This window comes from Chenopodium album, chromosome 17 (assembly GCF_948465745.1).
Source record: "Chenopodium album chromosome 17, dcCheAlbu1.1, whole genome shotgun sequence".
In the NCBI taxonomy this organism is placed as follows: Eukaryota; Viridiplantae; Streptophyta; class Magnoliopsida; order Caryophyllales; family Amaranthaceae; genus Chenopodium; species Chenopodium album.
Window position 1 is genome coordinate 35,866,080 of NC_137850.1, and position 17,725 is coordinate 35,883,804.

The 17,725-nt window shown below is 32.4% G+C and overlaps 1 protein-coding gene across 1 annotated transcript; it reads left to right on the forward strand.

The window, feature by feature from the left end:
- The first annotated feature begins 2,930 nt into the window (after window positions 1-2,930).
- On the forward strand, window positions 2,931-9,287 carry LOC145587859 (wax ester synthase/diacylglycerol acyltransferase 5-like). The gene is made up of 5 exons (XM_081644533.1): window positions 2,931-3,231; window positions 7,194-7,793; window positions 7,907-8,257; window positions 8,654-8,791; window positions 8,935-9,287. Exons 1-5 carry the CDS (start codon window positions 3,013-3,015, stop codon window positions 9,076-9,078), a joined length of 1,452 nt encoding a protein of 483 aa, XP_081500659.1. The 5' UTR covers window positions 2,931-3,012; the 3' UTR covers window positions 9,079-9,287.
- Window positions 9,288-17,725: the final 8,438 nt, after the last annotated feature.

The window sequence follows — 17,725 nt, forward strand, 5'->3', positions numbered from 1 at the left end:
AAGGGCTAAAATGACCCCTAAAACCTTAATCGAAGATCTTTCGACTTGGAAACCGATGAAAATGTTGAATCGGGCTGCAATTTATAATTTATACGAACTTTTGGGCTACAATTTGCAATTTTGTTTTTAAATGGCTGTAATTTGCAAAATACGAACTTTAAATGGCTGCAATTTACAAATTTTCCTTTTCTTAAACTTGAAACTAATTTTTTTCAATTGTAAACAAGACTTGACACAAAATATTTCCTATCCATGTCTTTCCATACCTAGCAAACTGATACATCCATACACGGTTTTTGGACCATAAATATTTGATCTGAAATGCAAATTATACTCTAAATCACTGGATTCGATTTGATCCACCTTATTTGATTATTGAATTGAAATTGGAATAATTCATATGAAGAGACAAATTTTGATCACAATTTTTTTTTTTTAACAAGAAATTCATTAAACAGAATAACAAGATTACAATCCAAAACACACAAGACAAGGACAACTACATTAACTGTATGTTCTCTTTAGCTTATTTTCAGTTCAATTCAGTTCCAACAAGTCAGTTCAGTTCAGTCCTTAATTTCCTTCTCTCATAAAATATTAAGTTCAGTTCAGCTCAGCTCAGCTCAGCTCCAATAAGTTCAGTTCAGCTCAATTCAGTCAATCAGAACAGGCCCTAAGTGACAAAGACCCAAGAAGGACCAATGCGAGCAAGCTTCATACGGGCCAACTTGCTGGACTCCAAATCAAGAGACGAAGCCGGATGTTTGAGCCTACACAATCCATCTTACAACCTATAGAAAACCTATCATAACATACCTTACCTAGCATTTAAGGAAGAAATTGAGAAATAGTCATTTGTTGGTGATTCAAGCGAGTCAAAACTCTGAGCCTTGATGGAAAAGCTAAAAATTGGAATTTTGGTTCCTATTGACTTCCTACAAATCCCTGAGAAGCAACCACTTCCATCATACTAACGTAAAATGTTGGAGTCATGATCAGCTCTTCTGAAACATGATTTGAAGCATCAATTATGATCGATTGGGAAGAAGCACATAAGACCGTTTGAGAGGGAACTGCTTGGTGCTTTGAGCCACCAAAAGGAGTGACCGAAGAAATCGAGGCCTCTGCTTCCCTGGCCTCTATTATCACCTTGGGGATCCCTTTCAAAATTTTAGTTTAATAGGGACAACTCGAATCGTCATTACAAACATGAACCTCGAATGGTAAATCTGAGCACATTAACGTGCATAAGACGTTGCAAATTAGAGGTAGTAATCTAAAGAGAAGAACCAGATAATAAAGAAGATCTAAACATGTGCTTTCACAAACCATTATCTTGCTTTTACTAACTTTGGAAAGGACACACTTTCCAGATCTTTAGGAACCTTGTCATCTGACACAAGCGGAGAAACTCCACTTGTAGGACTTTTGGCAGCACACTCCATACCATTCCCATTGGGCAACAAATCTACAATGGCCTCTGGTTTAGCCCTTGAACTCCCCAATGTTTGACATGCAAAAGAGACATAATCTAAAAGCCTCTCAACCTCCTGTAATTCATTTAACCTTCCAAGCTCCTCGGATCACTATTAATTGTGCATGCCTTGCAAAGGTCGGATTCAGTTGATGAATTAAAAGATCGCTCCACCCCTTAAATGCCAAGGTTCTCCTAAACAAGCCTTTGGTCTGACTGGAATCAAATCCCAAAACAAACGACCATATTACTTAATTACTCTATCAAATCATGTATTCAAGGCGCATGCAATCAGATTGAGATTTAAGGGTAAGGCTGAAGATCGAAACATAGGGAAAAAAAATTTAATTTTAAAAAAAGAAATTTCAACCATATATAGTTATCCATAATTAAATTATACGAAATATATACTAACACAAATCTTGTTTTAATCATCTCAATGTATAATTTTAAAATATTAAATTTCATATTGTTGATCAAAGATATGTATTATTGAAAACATTGATATTAGTCTTCTTATGAACAAACATTAATTAGCAATGTAAGGTACGATTCATGAGTATAAGTGATCATAAGATCAAAATTTCTTAGATTTGCAATGTTCTTATTGTAAAAAAAAGGTTAAGGTTGGTGACATTATGGAGAGTTTGCAGTGAAACTTCATAATGTTTGTGTTCGGAGGTTAAAGTGAGGTGTACTTGCTATATCATGTTTGCTAATGATAAATATTTCAAATTATCAATAAGTAAAACATTGCATATAGTGAATATTAATAAAAATATACATCAAGATGATTCAATTAAAAAGATCACATATGACTATATTTTGTCGTAACTAATTTCATAAAACTTAATATAATACAATATGTGAATAAGCGCATCAATAGCAAAACGTGTCAACTAAAATAGATCAGTGGAAGTAATTTGGAGGTTCGGTGATGTTCAATGTTGGAAGAACATAAGAAATCTTTTAATCTCTGGTGGAGAGGTTCTAAGAAATCATTGTCACCTGTGAATGATGGTATTTATACGGTGATCGTTAATTGGTAATTTGGTTTTGAGACCATTTAAAGCTTAAGGGGAGGACAAACAAGGTAATTAATGACTTGTTACATTGAATGATGGTATATAACTAATATAAGTCATCCGATATAAGAATATTCCTAACACAAATTAAAGACGATCAATTACTAAAGTTTCTTTCAACCATGAATTCTCATTAAATACAATGAAGTTTCCCGCAAACTTCTCCATAATGTCACCAAAATTTATTACAAAAAAAATGTACGGAGTAATACAGGACCATTCCAAAAACGTTTATTAAAACTAACATTTTTTTTATATTCTAAAGGATTATCATATCATACGTGTACTTGTCAACAATCCAAGGTTTGCTACTTATTACGCACTTTAGCTAGCCTTTTGAAGTATCTATAAATAGGAATCATTTGTTCAACCTTTTTAAAAATATTAAATTAAATAAGTGTTGTAGACTTGTAGTTTATTGCATACTTCAAAAAAAAAAAAAGTTTTTAAACAATGGATTATTCAAAATTGAGGGTTAATACCAAAGTTAAGAACGAGAGCTTAGAGTTGGATGAGCCAGTAAGTCCAACTACTGAGTACCTTTTGAGTGAGGTGGTAACACTCTATGTTCTTGGTTTTATGGAGCTCGAAATTCCTGTTGATTTTCTAACCATCTTTGCTTTCATCAAGGATGTTTACGCTAACGCTCATCCCCGTTTCTCCTCTATTGTGGTAGTTTTTCTCTCTCGCTCTCTCTATATCATTCTATTATATTTTACGTCTATAATGTGTGACAAACAAATAATGTGCGTATATATTCAATCATTGATATCTTTAATTAGTGATTTATATTTTGATATATATTGAGATGATTGTAACAAAGCATAAATAACTATTTTTCATTTTATATAAAAAATAATAATAAAAATAAAAAGGTGAAAGAGATTGTGTATATGAAAGTTAAAATGTGACAACAAATGGAAAAAAATATTGAAGTACAATTTAACTTCATAATGTGGTGGTGGCTATAATTTTTGTGGTGACAAAGTCACAAAATATATATATATATATATATATATATATATATATATATATATATATATATATATATATATATATATATATATATATTAGGAAAAAGGATGGTGTGTCTTATATTATTAAACTAGCTTAAGGCCCGTGTCATGGACGATAAGTCTAATTTTTTTTTAAGAAAATTAATTATATCCAACAAATAAAATTTGATAAAACATACAAATCAAATATAGAGAATTATAATGTCATAATATATATTAATAGGCAAAGCAACAAATTATCTAAAAATGGATTTTTTAGTCTGCCCGAACTCGAGGATTTTTCAGGCAGGGCTTGATCAGGTCTAGTGGTCATATTAGTGAATACTTATTTATAAATGCATTTTTAATAAACATCAAAAATCAATCGAACAACAAACTAAAATCTCCACTAAAATCATTAGCAAAAGTGCAAACATACACAAAACTACAAATAATATATCACCTTTATATCTAAAAAATCATTTGTAAAACACAACATTTATTGTATAGCTATACTGTACTCTATAAATCAATTTGTGATAATATGTACGTATAGTAGTAAAATTTCATAAACAAAATTGTAATTAACTTGAATATATAGTTATATCGAATTGAAATTGAAATAAAATACTTAGTATTAGCTAGAGGTATTTGAAAAACAAAATTATTAAGTGATGTTTTAAAGTAATTTCTTTAACATCTATTAAATAAATCAATTTATTAGAACTTTTGTGGCAAAATCTAATAATACTCCATTTAAAAGATAGTTAAAAAGGAGTTGAATTTTTTTTTTTTTTTTTTTTTTGAAAGAAGTTAAAATAGTTATTTAGGTAAATGTATATATAGAATAATTATGAACGCCAAATAAAAAGGAATATATATTTGTCATAAAGATAATATAAAAGATTTGGGATGATATATTATTAAAGAATCAAATATTAACAAAAAAAAAGGGGTTAAAAAGGGAAGGGGAGTTTTGGAGGGAAAAAATAGCACCAGGATATGACACGTGTCTCTTCCAGTGTCTGTTTTAGTATTAAGTTATTGATTGTCCATAAGTCTGTATATATATATATATATATATATATATATATATATATATATATATATATATATATATATATATATATATATATATATATATATATATATATATATAATGTGTGTGTGTGTGTATGTTGAAACCCATTGTAACTCACTTATGATTGTCTCACATTGGAGAAAGAGGAGAGGCGGTTCCACTTTATAAGTTAGAGGAGTTATTCCTAATATTGTCAATTGGTTTAGTATGGAAGCTATTAAGCCATATTTGTGAACCAAACTCTCCTCCTCTTTGTTCGGGTAGGCCAGGCCCATTTCATGTTGTCTCAAAATTTGATATGGTATCAGAGCCAGGTTTGTTGGGTTGTTCATTACTGGGTATTTGTCAAGCCCCTGATTAAGGAGCCTTTATTCGATGTTGAGAAGAGGTGATTCCACTTTATAAGATAGAGGATTTATTCCTACTATTGCGAATTGGTTTTAGTATGGAAGCTCTTAAGCCTAATTTGTGGACCAAACTCTCCTCTTCTTGGTTCGAGTTGCCCAAGTCCATTGTCTCGAAATTTAACTATATATATATATATATATATATATATATATATATATATATATATATATATATATATATATATATATATATATATTAAAGTATATGTATAAACTAATTTAACGAAATCTTACATAATAATAATAATGTTTTCTTTGGTATAAACTATAATTTAATTTTTTAATTTTTGAAGGAAAAATACAAAAGTTAGGTGAATCTTCACTCGAGATTATACCCTAACTTATCTAATAAGCAATACTCCCTCCGTTTCATAATGTTAGTCTTATATACTATTTTAGGTGTTTTAAAAATATTTACTCATATTGAATATATTCCATTTGTAACTTAATTTTTTTTTGAATTAATTAATTGTGGATTGATGACATGTTTCTAAGTATGGAAACCTCTACCTTAAATTATGCATTATGACTTATGCTTTCCCAAAAAACAATCAAAAAACTTAAATAAGGTAAGCTATTTATGAATTATTTTGTACTTTAATGTTAGATTCCAAATATTCTTCTTTTCTTATTTTATGTGATTGATTCCATATGAGACTAACATTATAAAACTGAAGGAGTAATTTAATGTCAAATTTTAAGTGTGTATACATTAAATTGCTACAAGTACTAATAAGCAAGGGGTGTAAAAATTTTGTAACTACTACATTAAATAAAATAGGTTTTTAAATAAATAAGTAATAATATAGGAATCTTTAAAAAATAAAAAAAAAATTCCTAGTTAGATTTAGACATTTAGGCCTATGTTATTTCTTTTGGTATAGTTTATGTGAAATAATAAATGCACGTTATTAGATAGGTAGCATAAACCTTGCTTATACTTCATATATACTTTGTACTCGTATTCATTATATTATACAAGGTTAGGTCCCGTGCTATGCACGATAATTTTAAAAATAAAATAGAAATGTCTAAGTTATTACTTTGTAAAATGAATTTATTATGAAAGAGTCTATTATTAGCAAAATAGTTATTTTTAAATACTCATATATGTATATTTATATATTTCACTTACATATTTATATCATTTTCTTCTTGTTAATCAAATAAATATCTTAAAATATTGTATAACCCGTAAATAGATTTCCTTTTTACTACACATTATTATTCTTTCTCTCTTATGCAATATTTTTTTTTTTACTATAATTAGCTGACTTAAAATATTTTTTCATATATTTCTCGGCAAGTTTTTCATACACAATTAAATACAAAAGTCTTTAATTTTAAAAAAAAAAAAAAAATCCCTTGTTGTAGTGATGGTTTAGTAGTACATATTACATGTCACAAATTAAGTTAAGAATTTGATTTTTTTTTTTTTTTTAGTTTTTTACTTAAGTTTATTATTTATGGTATCAATATATATTGTGGAAGAAGGCATTAAATTTTTTTTGTTCTTTTATTTTTGTATAAGATTAGATTTGTTTTCTAAATAGATTAAAAAAAAAAACACTATAGATACATCAGGAAATAACACGTGTCATTGGTGGTGTGTCTTTTAGTACATTGTTATTGTTATTGATGGTTGAGCTTATGAACTACTAAGACCCTGTTCTCTTCACCTTAAAAAATAATATTAAGTAAAAATAATTTCAATTCAGTAAAAATAAGTTCAGTTCAGTAAAATTAATTTCAGTTCAGTAAAAATAATTTCAGTTCAGTAAAAATAAGTTCAGTTCAGTAAAATTCAGTTTTCTTAAAGAACAATTATAATACAAAATCAGTAAAAATAATTTCAATTCAACAAAAATAATTTCAGTTCATTAAAATTAATTTAAATTCAGTAAAAATAATTTAAGTTCAGCAAATATAATTTTGTTTCAGTAAAAATAATTTCAGTTCAGCAAAAATAAAGTGAAGAGAACGGGGCCTAACATGCAAGGTGAAAAAAACTAATCTAATGAGTCTAGATTTGAATTAAATTTTATCATACTATGTTAATTCGCAAACAGAAAAGTCAAATGAAAGTCATAGGTTTATATTACTCAATATGTTTTTCCATGCACAATTTTAATAATATATTGTTCTTGTCAGATTAATGATGGAAAGGGTAAGAAAATGTGGAAGAAAGTAGAAGTGAATGGGGAAGATCATATCAAAGTACCAAATTTCTCAGAAGATTTATCCGCAGAAAGTTATAAGGACCATTATGATGATTACATATCATCTATATCTACTTCACAACTTCCACAACAAAAACCTCTATGGGAAATTCACATTATCAACAACCCAAAGCACATCAATGCAAAAGGAATTCTCGTATTCAAAGTTCATCATGCAATTGGTGATGGTACTTCTATGATGGGAGTTTTTCTCTCTTGTGTTAAACGAGTCGATGATCCTACGCTACCTTGTACTTTTCCTTCTAAAAGTACTTCGAGTACCATTCAAAGGAAGATGTCTAACACGAAGCAAATTGTGATGAGCATGTTTAATATTGTTCCAAGATTTATAGCTCCTATCTTCTATTCATTGTATGATTTTGGACAAAGTGTTGGATCAATATTTATTGAAGATGATCAAACCCCAATTAGGTCGGGAAATATAGACACGAGTCTTCCAGGTTCGACTAGGGTTTGCTCAATGACTTTTTCTCTTGACGATGTCAAAAGAATCAAGACACTTCTTGGAGTGGTAAGATAGCTTGTTATAAAATTTACTCCTTTTTTTATGTTTTCTTTAAAACGTATATTTATTGATCGCGATTTATATAACTTGTGTATTGTTGATTTGTTGTTGTGAAATAGACTGTAAATGATATCATTGTTGGGATAATCTTTCTTGGAACTCAATTGTACATTCGAGAAAAAGACCCAGGACAATTAAAGAAAAAACAATCGACAGCAACGATATTTGTCAACGTTAGGAGTATGAAGGGAAATTTTAGCGCAGAAGAGATGCGCAAAGGAAAGATATTTGGAAATAGAATTACAAATATTGAAGTACCATTCCCACATTTGGAGGATGATGATCTTATAAAGCCACTCCAATTTATCAAGAAAGCACACAATATTATCAAAAGGAAGAGGAATGGTGCACTTGGTCTCCATCTCATGGCTAGCTTGCTTGAGGTTATAAGGACAATTGGAGGCCTTGAGGTTTGTTATATATATATATATATATATATATATATATATATATATATATATTAAATTTTTTATAATACATACAATTAAATACTCCCGGTTCTATTTTGTTTGTAATCTGACTTTACTTTTTATGATATTCTTTATGAATAAATATTGCAAATAATATAGAACGGAGGGAATATAATGAGAAATATATAATAATATTTAATGTTTTGTATTGATAAACACAAGTTTGAATATATGTCAAACTGTAGTAGCCATTATAATTTATAAGAAAACAGATAATTAAAAAGGTTTATTATTACAATGGTTGAAAGTGAGGGATAACTCAAATGGTTATTACTTATTAGAGTTTTTTTCCCGGTTTGTAGGCTGATTAACATAAATATTCACCTTAATTTGTAGGCTGCTGCACGAACACTTGAACGAAGATGGAAGAATTGTAGCTTTGCAATCACGAATATGATTGGGCCAACTGACCAAGTTAGTTTTGCAAACCACCCTGTCAATGGCTTTTACTTCGTACCAACTGGAATTAATATGGTAAGATAATTAATTTGTGCATCTCTTTAATTGATTACCAAAATTATCTATGTTTTACTGTTTTACTGTTGAAGTTTTGGGATAAGATTGACTACTCTATTAATCTCAAATATTAACATATAGTTTCTGGTGTCTTATTACAGAGTTTAATAGTGTCAGTGCTGACCTATATGGATAATATAAGACTTGGTTTTGTTGTTGAGAATGGCTTCATTGATCCCCAAAAGTTTATGCCGTGTGTGGAAAAGGCGTTTCAATTAATTTCCGAAGCTGCAACAGCTACCTAAGCTCAAAAAATGAATATGTTTGATCTATTTAAGTATATTTAGAAAAATCTCTACTCTATTTAAGTTTTAAAATTTTTCTTTATTGTACTCAATTGGTTTGAGTTTTTCATGCTACCCACCACTAATAAATATGTACGGGTTCATAAATAATCCATAAGGAGAAAGTTTACAGTCTAAATATATATTAATGTAAGATTTGTAATTTCTTTACTCTTTATTTATAAGGAAAAATTAACAAAAATAATCCAAACTATTATCTCCCTTCTCATTTTAATCCCAACTAAAGTTTAAATCAAAATAATCCTAACTTTAGGGTTGTTTCTCAAATTAGTCTCAACCTTTTGCTAACCTATTAATCAGGTAAATTGAACAATGTGTCAACATATAATTGGTTTGATTATTTAACATTATTAATAAAGTAAAAAAAGAAAAAAAAAATCACATACTCTCAAAACCCAAACTCCCGCTACCACCCTCTGATCTCACCACCTACCCAAACCAAGTCCATCCATTAAACTACCTTTACACCCCCAGACCCCAGCCACCAAACGTATCTTTCCAGCCAAACCACCCTTTGTGCCACCCGCCCACCCCAACCGCATATCTCCATCAAGCACCACCAACCACCAACAACAATCTACAACAATTTCTCCTGCAACAACCACTCCAAACGACCGCAGAACTAGGAGATGAAGTGTGAGGTGTCAAAGGGGAAGGAGATGCGGTTGATGCCGGGGTAGCGAATAAGGATGTAGGTGGGGTCAAGGAGGGGAGATGAGGGGGTCAAGGGGTTGTTGTGGTTATGGTGTGGCAGGGGGAGGTGGACAGGTGGTGGGTCCATTGTGGCCGGTTAGATAGCAAGAAATTATGGTAGTGACGACTGATGAGGTGGTGGACGGAAGGGGCGGTGGTTAGTGTTCGTAAGTTTTGGGGGTGAATCTGGTGATGGTTAAGTGAATGGTGGGTGACAATCATTAAATTATATAAATAAAAAGTAATTCTCACCAAAAAAAAAAAAAAAAAAAAAAAAAAAAAAAAAAAAAACTTTAACCGTTATTACAGGTTATAAGTAAGAGAGATTAATTTGAGAGTATTCCCCTATAGTTGGGATTACTAGATGTAAGCCCGTGCATCCACGGTTTTAGTAAATCATTTTTATTTAATTTAAAATTTTGTAAATTTATGAAGATCATTCATTAAATATATGGATAAAATTCCTAATATCATAAGATAATTTTTCAATTTTAACCCTAAAGTTATCTTTTGTTGTTTTATTTATTTTATGTGATGCTTGAATTTAAAATCTCAAACCTTATTCACTAATTTTGCTTATGTGACAAATTAAATTTTTAATTCAAAAAAGAAATGATAAATCTCGTTTTTTTATTGATTATAATAAGTCTTTTGCCTATGCGTTTATTTAATATACTCGTTCTGTTTAAAATGTTAGTCTCATTTATAATTGTTTAACTATTAAAATTATGGGGAATTAGTCATATGAGATATAGTTTTATTCGTCTCAATGAGTACATTATTAAAATCAAACTTTTTTAATATTTGTTAGGGAGAGATTAAAGATATTTGCAATAAAAAATTTGCATCCATATATGTAAAAAAGATAATTATTACTTTTTTTTTTGAGAATATAATTATTGGTTTTTAAAAATAATTTAAATTTTAATATTCTCTATTCGTTATTTTTACCTATGTGTCAAAATTCTTGAATCTTATTCGTCACTTTTGCTTAAGTGGTGAGTAAATTTTTTAATTCTAAAATAAATTATTAATCTAATTTTTCATTGGACAAAATAATACATTTTCTTATGTGGCGTGCCAAATGCTCCCAAAAAATGTCTACTTTATTTATATATATATATTAGATTTTGATTTAAACTTTAGTTAGGATTAAAATGAGAAGGGAGATAATAGTTTGGACTATTTTTGTTAATTTTTCCTATTTAGAAACCGTATGTTGATTCTTATTACATATTTTTAGAATACTTCCCTCTTGAGCATATGACTTAGGTTATTGTCTTACCTAAGAAAATTTATCTCGAAGAAAAATTGAAAAAAAAAAAAGAGAAGCTAGTAAAATCGTGCGCAACAAAGAGCTCTTGATACAATTTTATTGCTTTCAAAAATGTAGAATCTTGTGAATACAAATGAAATTTTAGACCAAATAATAAAATGAGAATCATTTTTTTCGTGTTTAGAGAGCCATAAAGGGCAAGAGTGAGAATAGATCCGTCCTAAGATCTCCTGGAATTGAGAGGGAAGCTCTAACCACTTAAGCTAGAATCATAAATATGAAAATGATTAAGTTAATGATTCTTTTTTTTTTTTTTTTTTGGTGAAGGAGAGGGGCAAGCCCCAAAATAGGAAAAGCAACAAAACACACAGCACACAAAAACAAAACAAAAACAGAACAAAAACGAAACTAAACCCAACCACTATAATCAGTTGCTAGGCACTAGACGAATCCTCGTTGCTCCCCCCAAATCCTCCAATAAAACGGCACGAAGGTCCTCCGAGACCACCTCAAAGAAGGTAATACTACGAGAAGCATTAACACCAAAGTTAGCCAACCAATCTACGACTCGATTAGCTTCCCGATAACAATGTGAGACTTCAACATCCCACCCTTGTCTCTGAACTAAGGCTCTGCATCTTCGAATGATATGAACTAAGGGTAAATGTGCAAGACATTCATCAACCAACAACTTCACCACTGCCTCCGAGTCAACGTTCACTTGAACTTTGTGAAACCCCTTGTTCCAAGCTACAGCCAGTCCACGGAGGACACCAAATAATTCTCCCCTGGTGCTTGAACAGACCCTGCAACTAAAGGCAAATGCAGCCAGCAGCTCTCACCAGCACCGGCCTTCCCCGAGTTTCCTTTAGCAGCCCCATCGGTATTTAACTTCACCCACCCTTCTCTAGGAGCCATCCACCTGATCAAGCATTCAACTCTTGCCTTCTTAATATCACGCATATGCTCAGGATCCTTTAATAAAGCACGCCTCACATCACCCACTCTAGCAAAGATAAAAGCCCCTTGATCCAAAGGGATCTTTGCCTCATTATTAAAGCATCTCTCGTTCCTCCGACACCACAGCCACCAAACAGTAATCGCAAACAAGATAGACCAATCTTCATTCGGATTGGGGAACCCACCTTCTAAATTCATGAATAACCACTCTTTGAAAGGTCCTCCTCCCCTAATATTACTGTCATTCCACCCCAACTTACGCCACACGGATCTAGCAGCAGGGCAAAGACGGAGAATATGCTCGGTATTCTCCTCAGGTTCACCACAAATCAAACACCAAGGGTCATTAGTAAGTTTACGCATAAACCTATTACCATTGGACATGATTCTATCCTGCGAAGCAAGCCACAGGAACATACGAATCCTTTAAGGAACTAAAGCCCTCCAAATCAGCTTAGCCTCACGAATGTTGATCGAGCTAGGAGCTTCTCTGTTTCTCAAAATTTGAATAGTAGAGCTGATACTAAATCCTCATGACGCCTCACCATTCCAGAAAATTTCATCAATTGCTTCTTCATCCTCAATTAATTCATGAGTGGAGATGATTTGAAGCACATCATCAGGAAAAAAAATCCTAAAAAAGATCCAATCTCCACCTAATATTCATATCTCACATATCACGCACAGTATAATTAAGGATAGAATTCGGAGGGCTCACATCAGCCAACTCGATCAAAGGGGCAAGGGCTGCCCACTTTTGCTTCCAAAATAGCGTATCACTTCCATTACCTACCGCAACGCTTATCCCTTTTTTCAGAATATTCACATTATCTAGGATACCCCTCCAAGCATTGGAGGCATCGTGACGTTGCTTAAACATATCAATATTGCATTTCCCGACACAATATTTATTTTGCAAGACCTAAGACCAAAGAGAATCTTTTTCAGCAAGAACCCTCCACCCAAGCTTAGCAAGAAAAGCCGAATTCGCTTGCCGCATTGACCTTAAACCAAGTCCACCCTCCTTCTTTGTCTTGGTAATATTCTCCCATGCCACCAAGTGCACTCTGGAGTTTCATCCATGTCACCCCACAAAAAATTTCGAGTCTTCCTATCTATGTCATCACAAATTGAGCGAGGTAACTTAATAGTCTGCATAGTGTAATACGGAATAGACGAAATACAAGACTGAACCAATGTCGCTCTTCCAGCTAAAGAGAGAGTTTTTGCCTTCCAACTTGCCAATTTAGCATTAATCTTATCAATTAAATATTGATAATCCTGCTTGTGCACTCTTCGATTAATAGTAGGGACTCCAAGATACATTCCCAGGTCTTCGGTTTCCTCCATACCTAGTTCCCCGCAAAAAGCCCCCCTAATATCAACATCAGTATTATTGGAAAAAAAGACAGTTGACTTATCACAACTGACTTTACTCCCTGAAACATTGCAGAACCTATCTAAACAGCTTTTCATGATAATAGCCTGCTCAACTGAAGCCTCACAAAATAAAATCAAGTCATCCGCAAAGGCCAAATTCGAAATACTCGGACCTTTTCTACACACTCTCACAGGTTTCCAACATCCCAAATTCACTTCATGTTCAATTAGATGTGTCAAGCTCTCTATACAAATTACATATAAGTAAGGAGATAGCGGATCTCCCTGACGAATACCACGAGTAGGAGAAAATTGAGTAGTCGGTTCCCCATTCCACAAAATTTGAAGTTTAGCAGAACTAATACAGTTCATGACAATATCAACCATTGATTGGGGCAACCGGAGTTCAAGCAACGAATCTCTAATAAAACTCCACCGCAACCGATCATACGCCTTTTCAAAGTCGATCTTCGCAGCCATATAACCAATTTTCCCCTGTTTTTTCCTCATTGTGTGAAGCATCCCCTGAACAATAATCACATTATCTATTATTTGGCGTTTCGGCACAAAACTACACTGCGTGGGCGAGATAAGTTTTGGCAACAAAGGCTTTAAGCGGTTAACAATAACCTTTGTTACGATCTTATATACAATATTACAAAGCCCTATAGGCCGAAATTGATTCGTTCTTTGGGGCTGATCGACCTTAGGTATTAAGACAAAAAAGGCGTCGTTCATCCCTCGGGAAATTCCTTTCCCTCTAAGACATTCTTCACTAAATTCAACAAACTAGAAGCAACAATGTCCCAATAAGATTGATATAAGATTGATAAAAGATTGGCTGGAATCCATCTGGCTCGGGTACCTTATAAGCTTTCATACTAACAAGAGCCCGCTTCACTTCACAATCTGCATATAGCCTATTAAATGCATGATGCATCTATTTTGACAATCTTGGACTTGATAAAGAAAAAATAATTCCTTATCTTGTACTTCTCAAGTAAGGAAATTTCAGAGGAAAAAAAAAATGCATAAGACTCATCTAATAATGCATATTAAAGCCTAGATTGGTCATGAATAGCCTTCTAAATGACAAGGTGTGTGGAATTTGCACATTACAACTAGTTAGGAGTGCAAGCCTAAACTCATGTCCGAATATGGTTTCACACGTTACTCAAAATATTAGTTTCAGTCATGTACAATTGTTGGAACTCAGGAGTACTCTGACATGGGCTTGGACACCTTGAAATATTATAAGATATGATCCAGATCGATACATGGACACAAGGATATTTACTTGTGTCGACACCAGTAGGCTTTCAGCACACTTGACCATGGGTTAAAGCGTACATCTTGTTGACACTAGTAGTTTCCGCCACCATTTTCTGATGTTCACAGCAGGGTCAGTGCCTCAGGATCCCCAGGTAGTGAGATCCCAGTGATAGGAGTTGAGAAAGAATAAACAATGAGGGTAATGTGTGAAAATAGATGAAAAGAAAGGGTTGTTTACTTGTTTTAGTAATTTCACCTTGACATTTAGTGACTCAAAGAAGAATCCAGCAAATTATAGATCAACATTTCTAGCCATATGTTCATGACATTTGGAAGGATAGAAATTATATTCTTAATGAGACCAATGTTTTCCACGGTAGACTGATTCCTATAACTATTTCTATCAATAATGCAACTACAGTACAAGTTCATATAAATTATATGTCTACAGAATATACTAATTATGTTCAATCTAGGTGCATAATACAGAAAGAAGTGAAATGAAACTTATCTGAATGGAAGACGGCTCCACATAGCCCAAACACCATACCAAGGGAACACTTTAAGTCGAACGCAAATTATTACACCGGTTGGTTCTATCCAGGATTAACACAGCTTTGGCCTAGTAAACTCTATTCAAAATCAGTTGGAGTGGAGTGATTGAAACAATGCGCAATTCTAAAAGCCTGTAGACAATAAAATCACAATATATTAGGGATGGCTTCAAGAAACTATACGGACCTTGACCAGTACAGCAGAAACAAATGAATTTGGGAATGCAGTCAAAAAATTTCAGCATATGCAGCACGATACATGAAGTTGCACAGAAATATAAACATGAGTACAGTTTAAATTAAAACTTATAAGCAACACAAACTGAAACTGAAGTTCAGTAACTAATGTACTTCACAGTAATTGGACAAAGGCTTGTTTTGCAGTTTGTTAGTTTTTGGAAGTTGGCTTGCTTGACCAGCTGTTAGTATAGCTATATATATTCGTTTAATCAACTGGTAGCTTTAGCTATTAATTTTGATGTTTGAGGAAGTAATCTATTATATGTTAGCCAATTAGCACTTTATAATTAATACACAAAAGAAATTACTTTTTTACAGCATATCCAATAGGCTACCAAACAATGCCAAACTAGATATTCTATGTATTAGGTTGAAACACCATAACTGAACCTGCCTCCCCCTTTGAGAAATAAGTGCATCCCGAGAGAAATGCACCTACAATTCTTCTTATGTTGAACACATATACAATATATTTAAAATGCAGCAGCAACAGAACAACTAGAATCCTATTATCTTAACACAGCCCCTACCACCAACAAGGCTTACAAAAGTTAAGCTGTACGCAGACTTGCCCCTATGGCAATAAACATTCAAATACAACTTAGCAATTGCTCTTTCAGACTGCCATGAATTAATAGTTAAAATTTAATTGCACGTTGCTAGGTATGTCAAAAATCAGAACTACCAGATTCATTTAGAAGTGAGGAGCATAAGCAATAATTTACCACTCATAATGCATAACGAATTTCAATACAACATTTCAGCACCAAATAAAGCATGATCATGAAAAGTTTAAACAACTTCTATACCTACTTGAAGAGGTGCAATAGAATGTACGGACAAATTTCAGTTCACCAAAGCGCTGCAGAAATCTAAAATGGTCTTCCCATTGATTTCTTATCATCTTTAGTGGGTCTCCACAGCGAATTCTCAGACTATGGTAGTGAACTCTATCTTTCTGAAGAATGAATTCTTCTGCTTCGAATGCAATAGAGGCCACTTCCATATATTTCACAACATACCCGGAGTTCAAAAGTTTTAAAGAACATGATCATTGCTCTTTTGTGCCATAACAAGTTTACTAACGAATATAACCATGTATACACTAATTATGGACAGAAGATGGGGAGCTCAAGGAGTAAAATTAGGATACATACAACATGGAGTCTGAAATTCAAATTCAATGTACCCCAATCTCATAATTTTGTAAGGCTATGACTCTTTGTATAAATAAAATGGGAAATAAACAGAAAACAGATGAAGCCAGCATTATCTTTGTGGTATAGAAACCAAGGATCTAAACCATGAATCTATCTTCAGATCATATCCAAATAGCCCATGCTAAAAATTAAGCTCCAAACCAATGGATGACATGCCTGAACATTAGCAAAAAAGCATAGAAACTTCACAGAAAAATCTCTACTTCAAAGCAGTAAGCAAAGGGCTCACTCCAACCAACATAGAAAATCATGCTCGAAGAGGGAAAGAAGGACTGAAAAACAATTAATAAGAAGAATCAGCAATCAAATGTGATGAAAGCAGAATCAATGTGTACCAACCTGAAGTGTTTCAAGTCTACAGTCAACAGCTTTTAACAAGGAGACAATTAAGTTCAGTTTTCAAGCTCTAAAAGAATAAAAGTGCATCAATGTTTCAATGCAGGGTAGCAAAGCTTTTCCATTATAATGCCATTGCAGAATGCCAATATACAGGATATACAAAGGTCGAAAAGTGGAAAAGCAAGACAATAATATTTAATCCTGGATATAAAAAGGTAATATTTCAAATACTACTGTTTTATGTACACCTTTCGATAAAAAACAGCATCAAAGAATGGAAATGCAATAAAATAATATCTAATCCCAACAATAAAACCTGTAAATTCCCTGAAGCTGGGAACAGCATTCCTTTGGTGACTTCATCGATATACCAAGATGCTGGTAGAGCATATCCAAAAAGAAAGCTCAAGTACAAAATAATATGTTATGCCCCAAGCTATTTGCTCTCATTTTCAATCAAATTACGAATATTAAGATTTCAAATCATACCAGCAATCAGTATATCAAGAATGTTATGCACATAATATGCTCAAGAATAGCAAGGAAAGACAGACAACATGTGACATAATTGGAACCATAACTAGTAGATTGAAGGCTCGTGTCTGACACATTGGTCAACAAGCGTCCTTCTGAAAGGTCCTCTTCTATGCTTA

Excerpts from the sequence above, each read along its gene's own strand:
- LOC145587859 (XM_081644533.1), top strand. The coding sequence starts at position 3,013 with ATGGATTATTCAAAATTGAGGGTTAATACCAAAGTTAAGAACGAGAGC. Across the intron at positions 7,794-7,906 it reads TCAAGACACTTCTTGGAGTG|ACTGTAAATGATATCATTGT; the intron begins GTAAGATAGCTT and ends GTTGTGAAATAG. Across the intron at positions 8,258-8,653 it reads GGACAATTGGAGGCCTTGAG|GCTGCTGCACGAACACTTGA; the intron begins GTTTGTTATATA and ends CTTAATTTGTAG.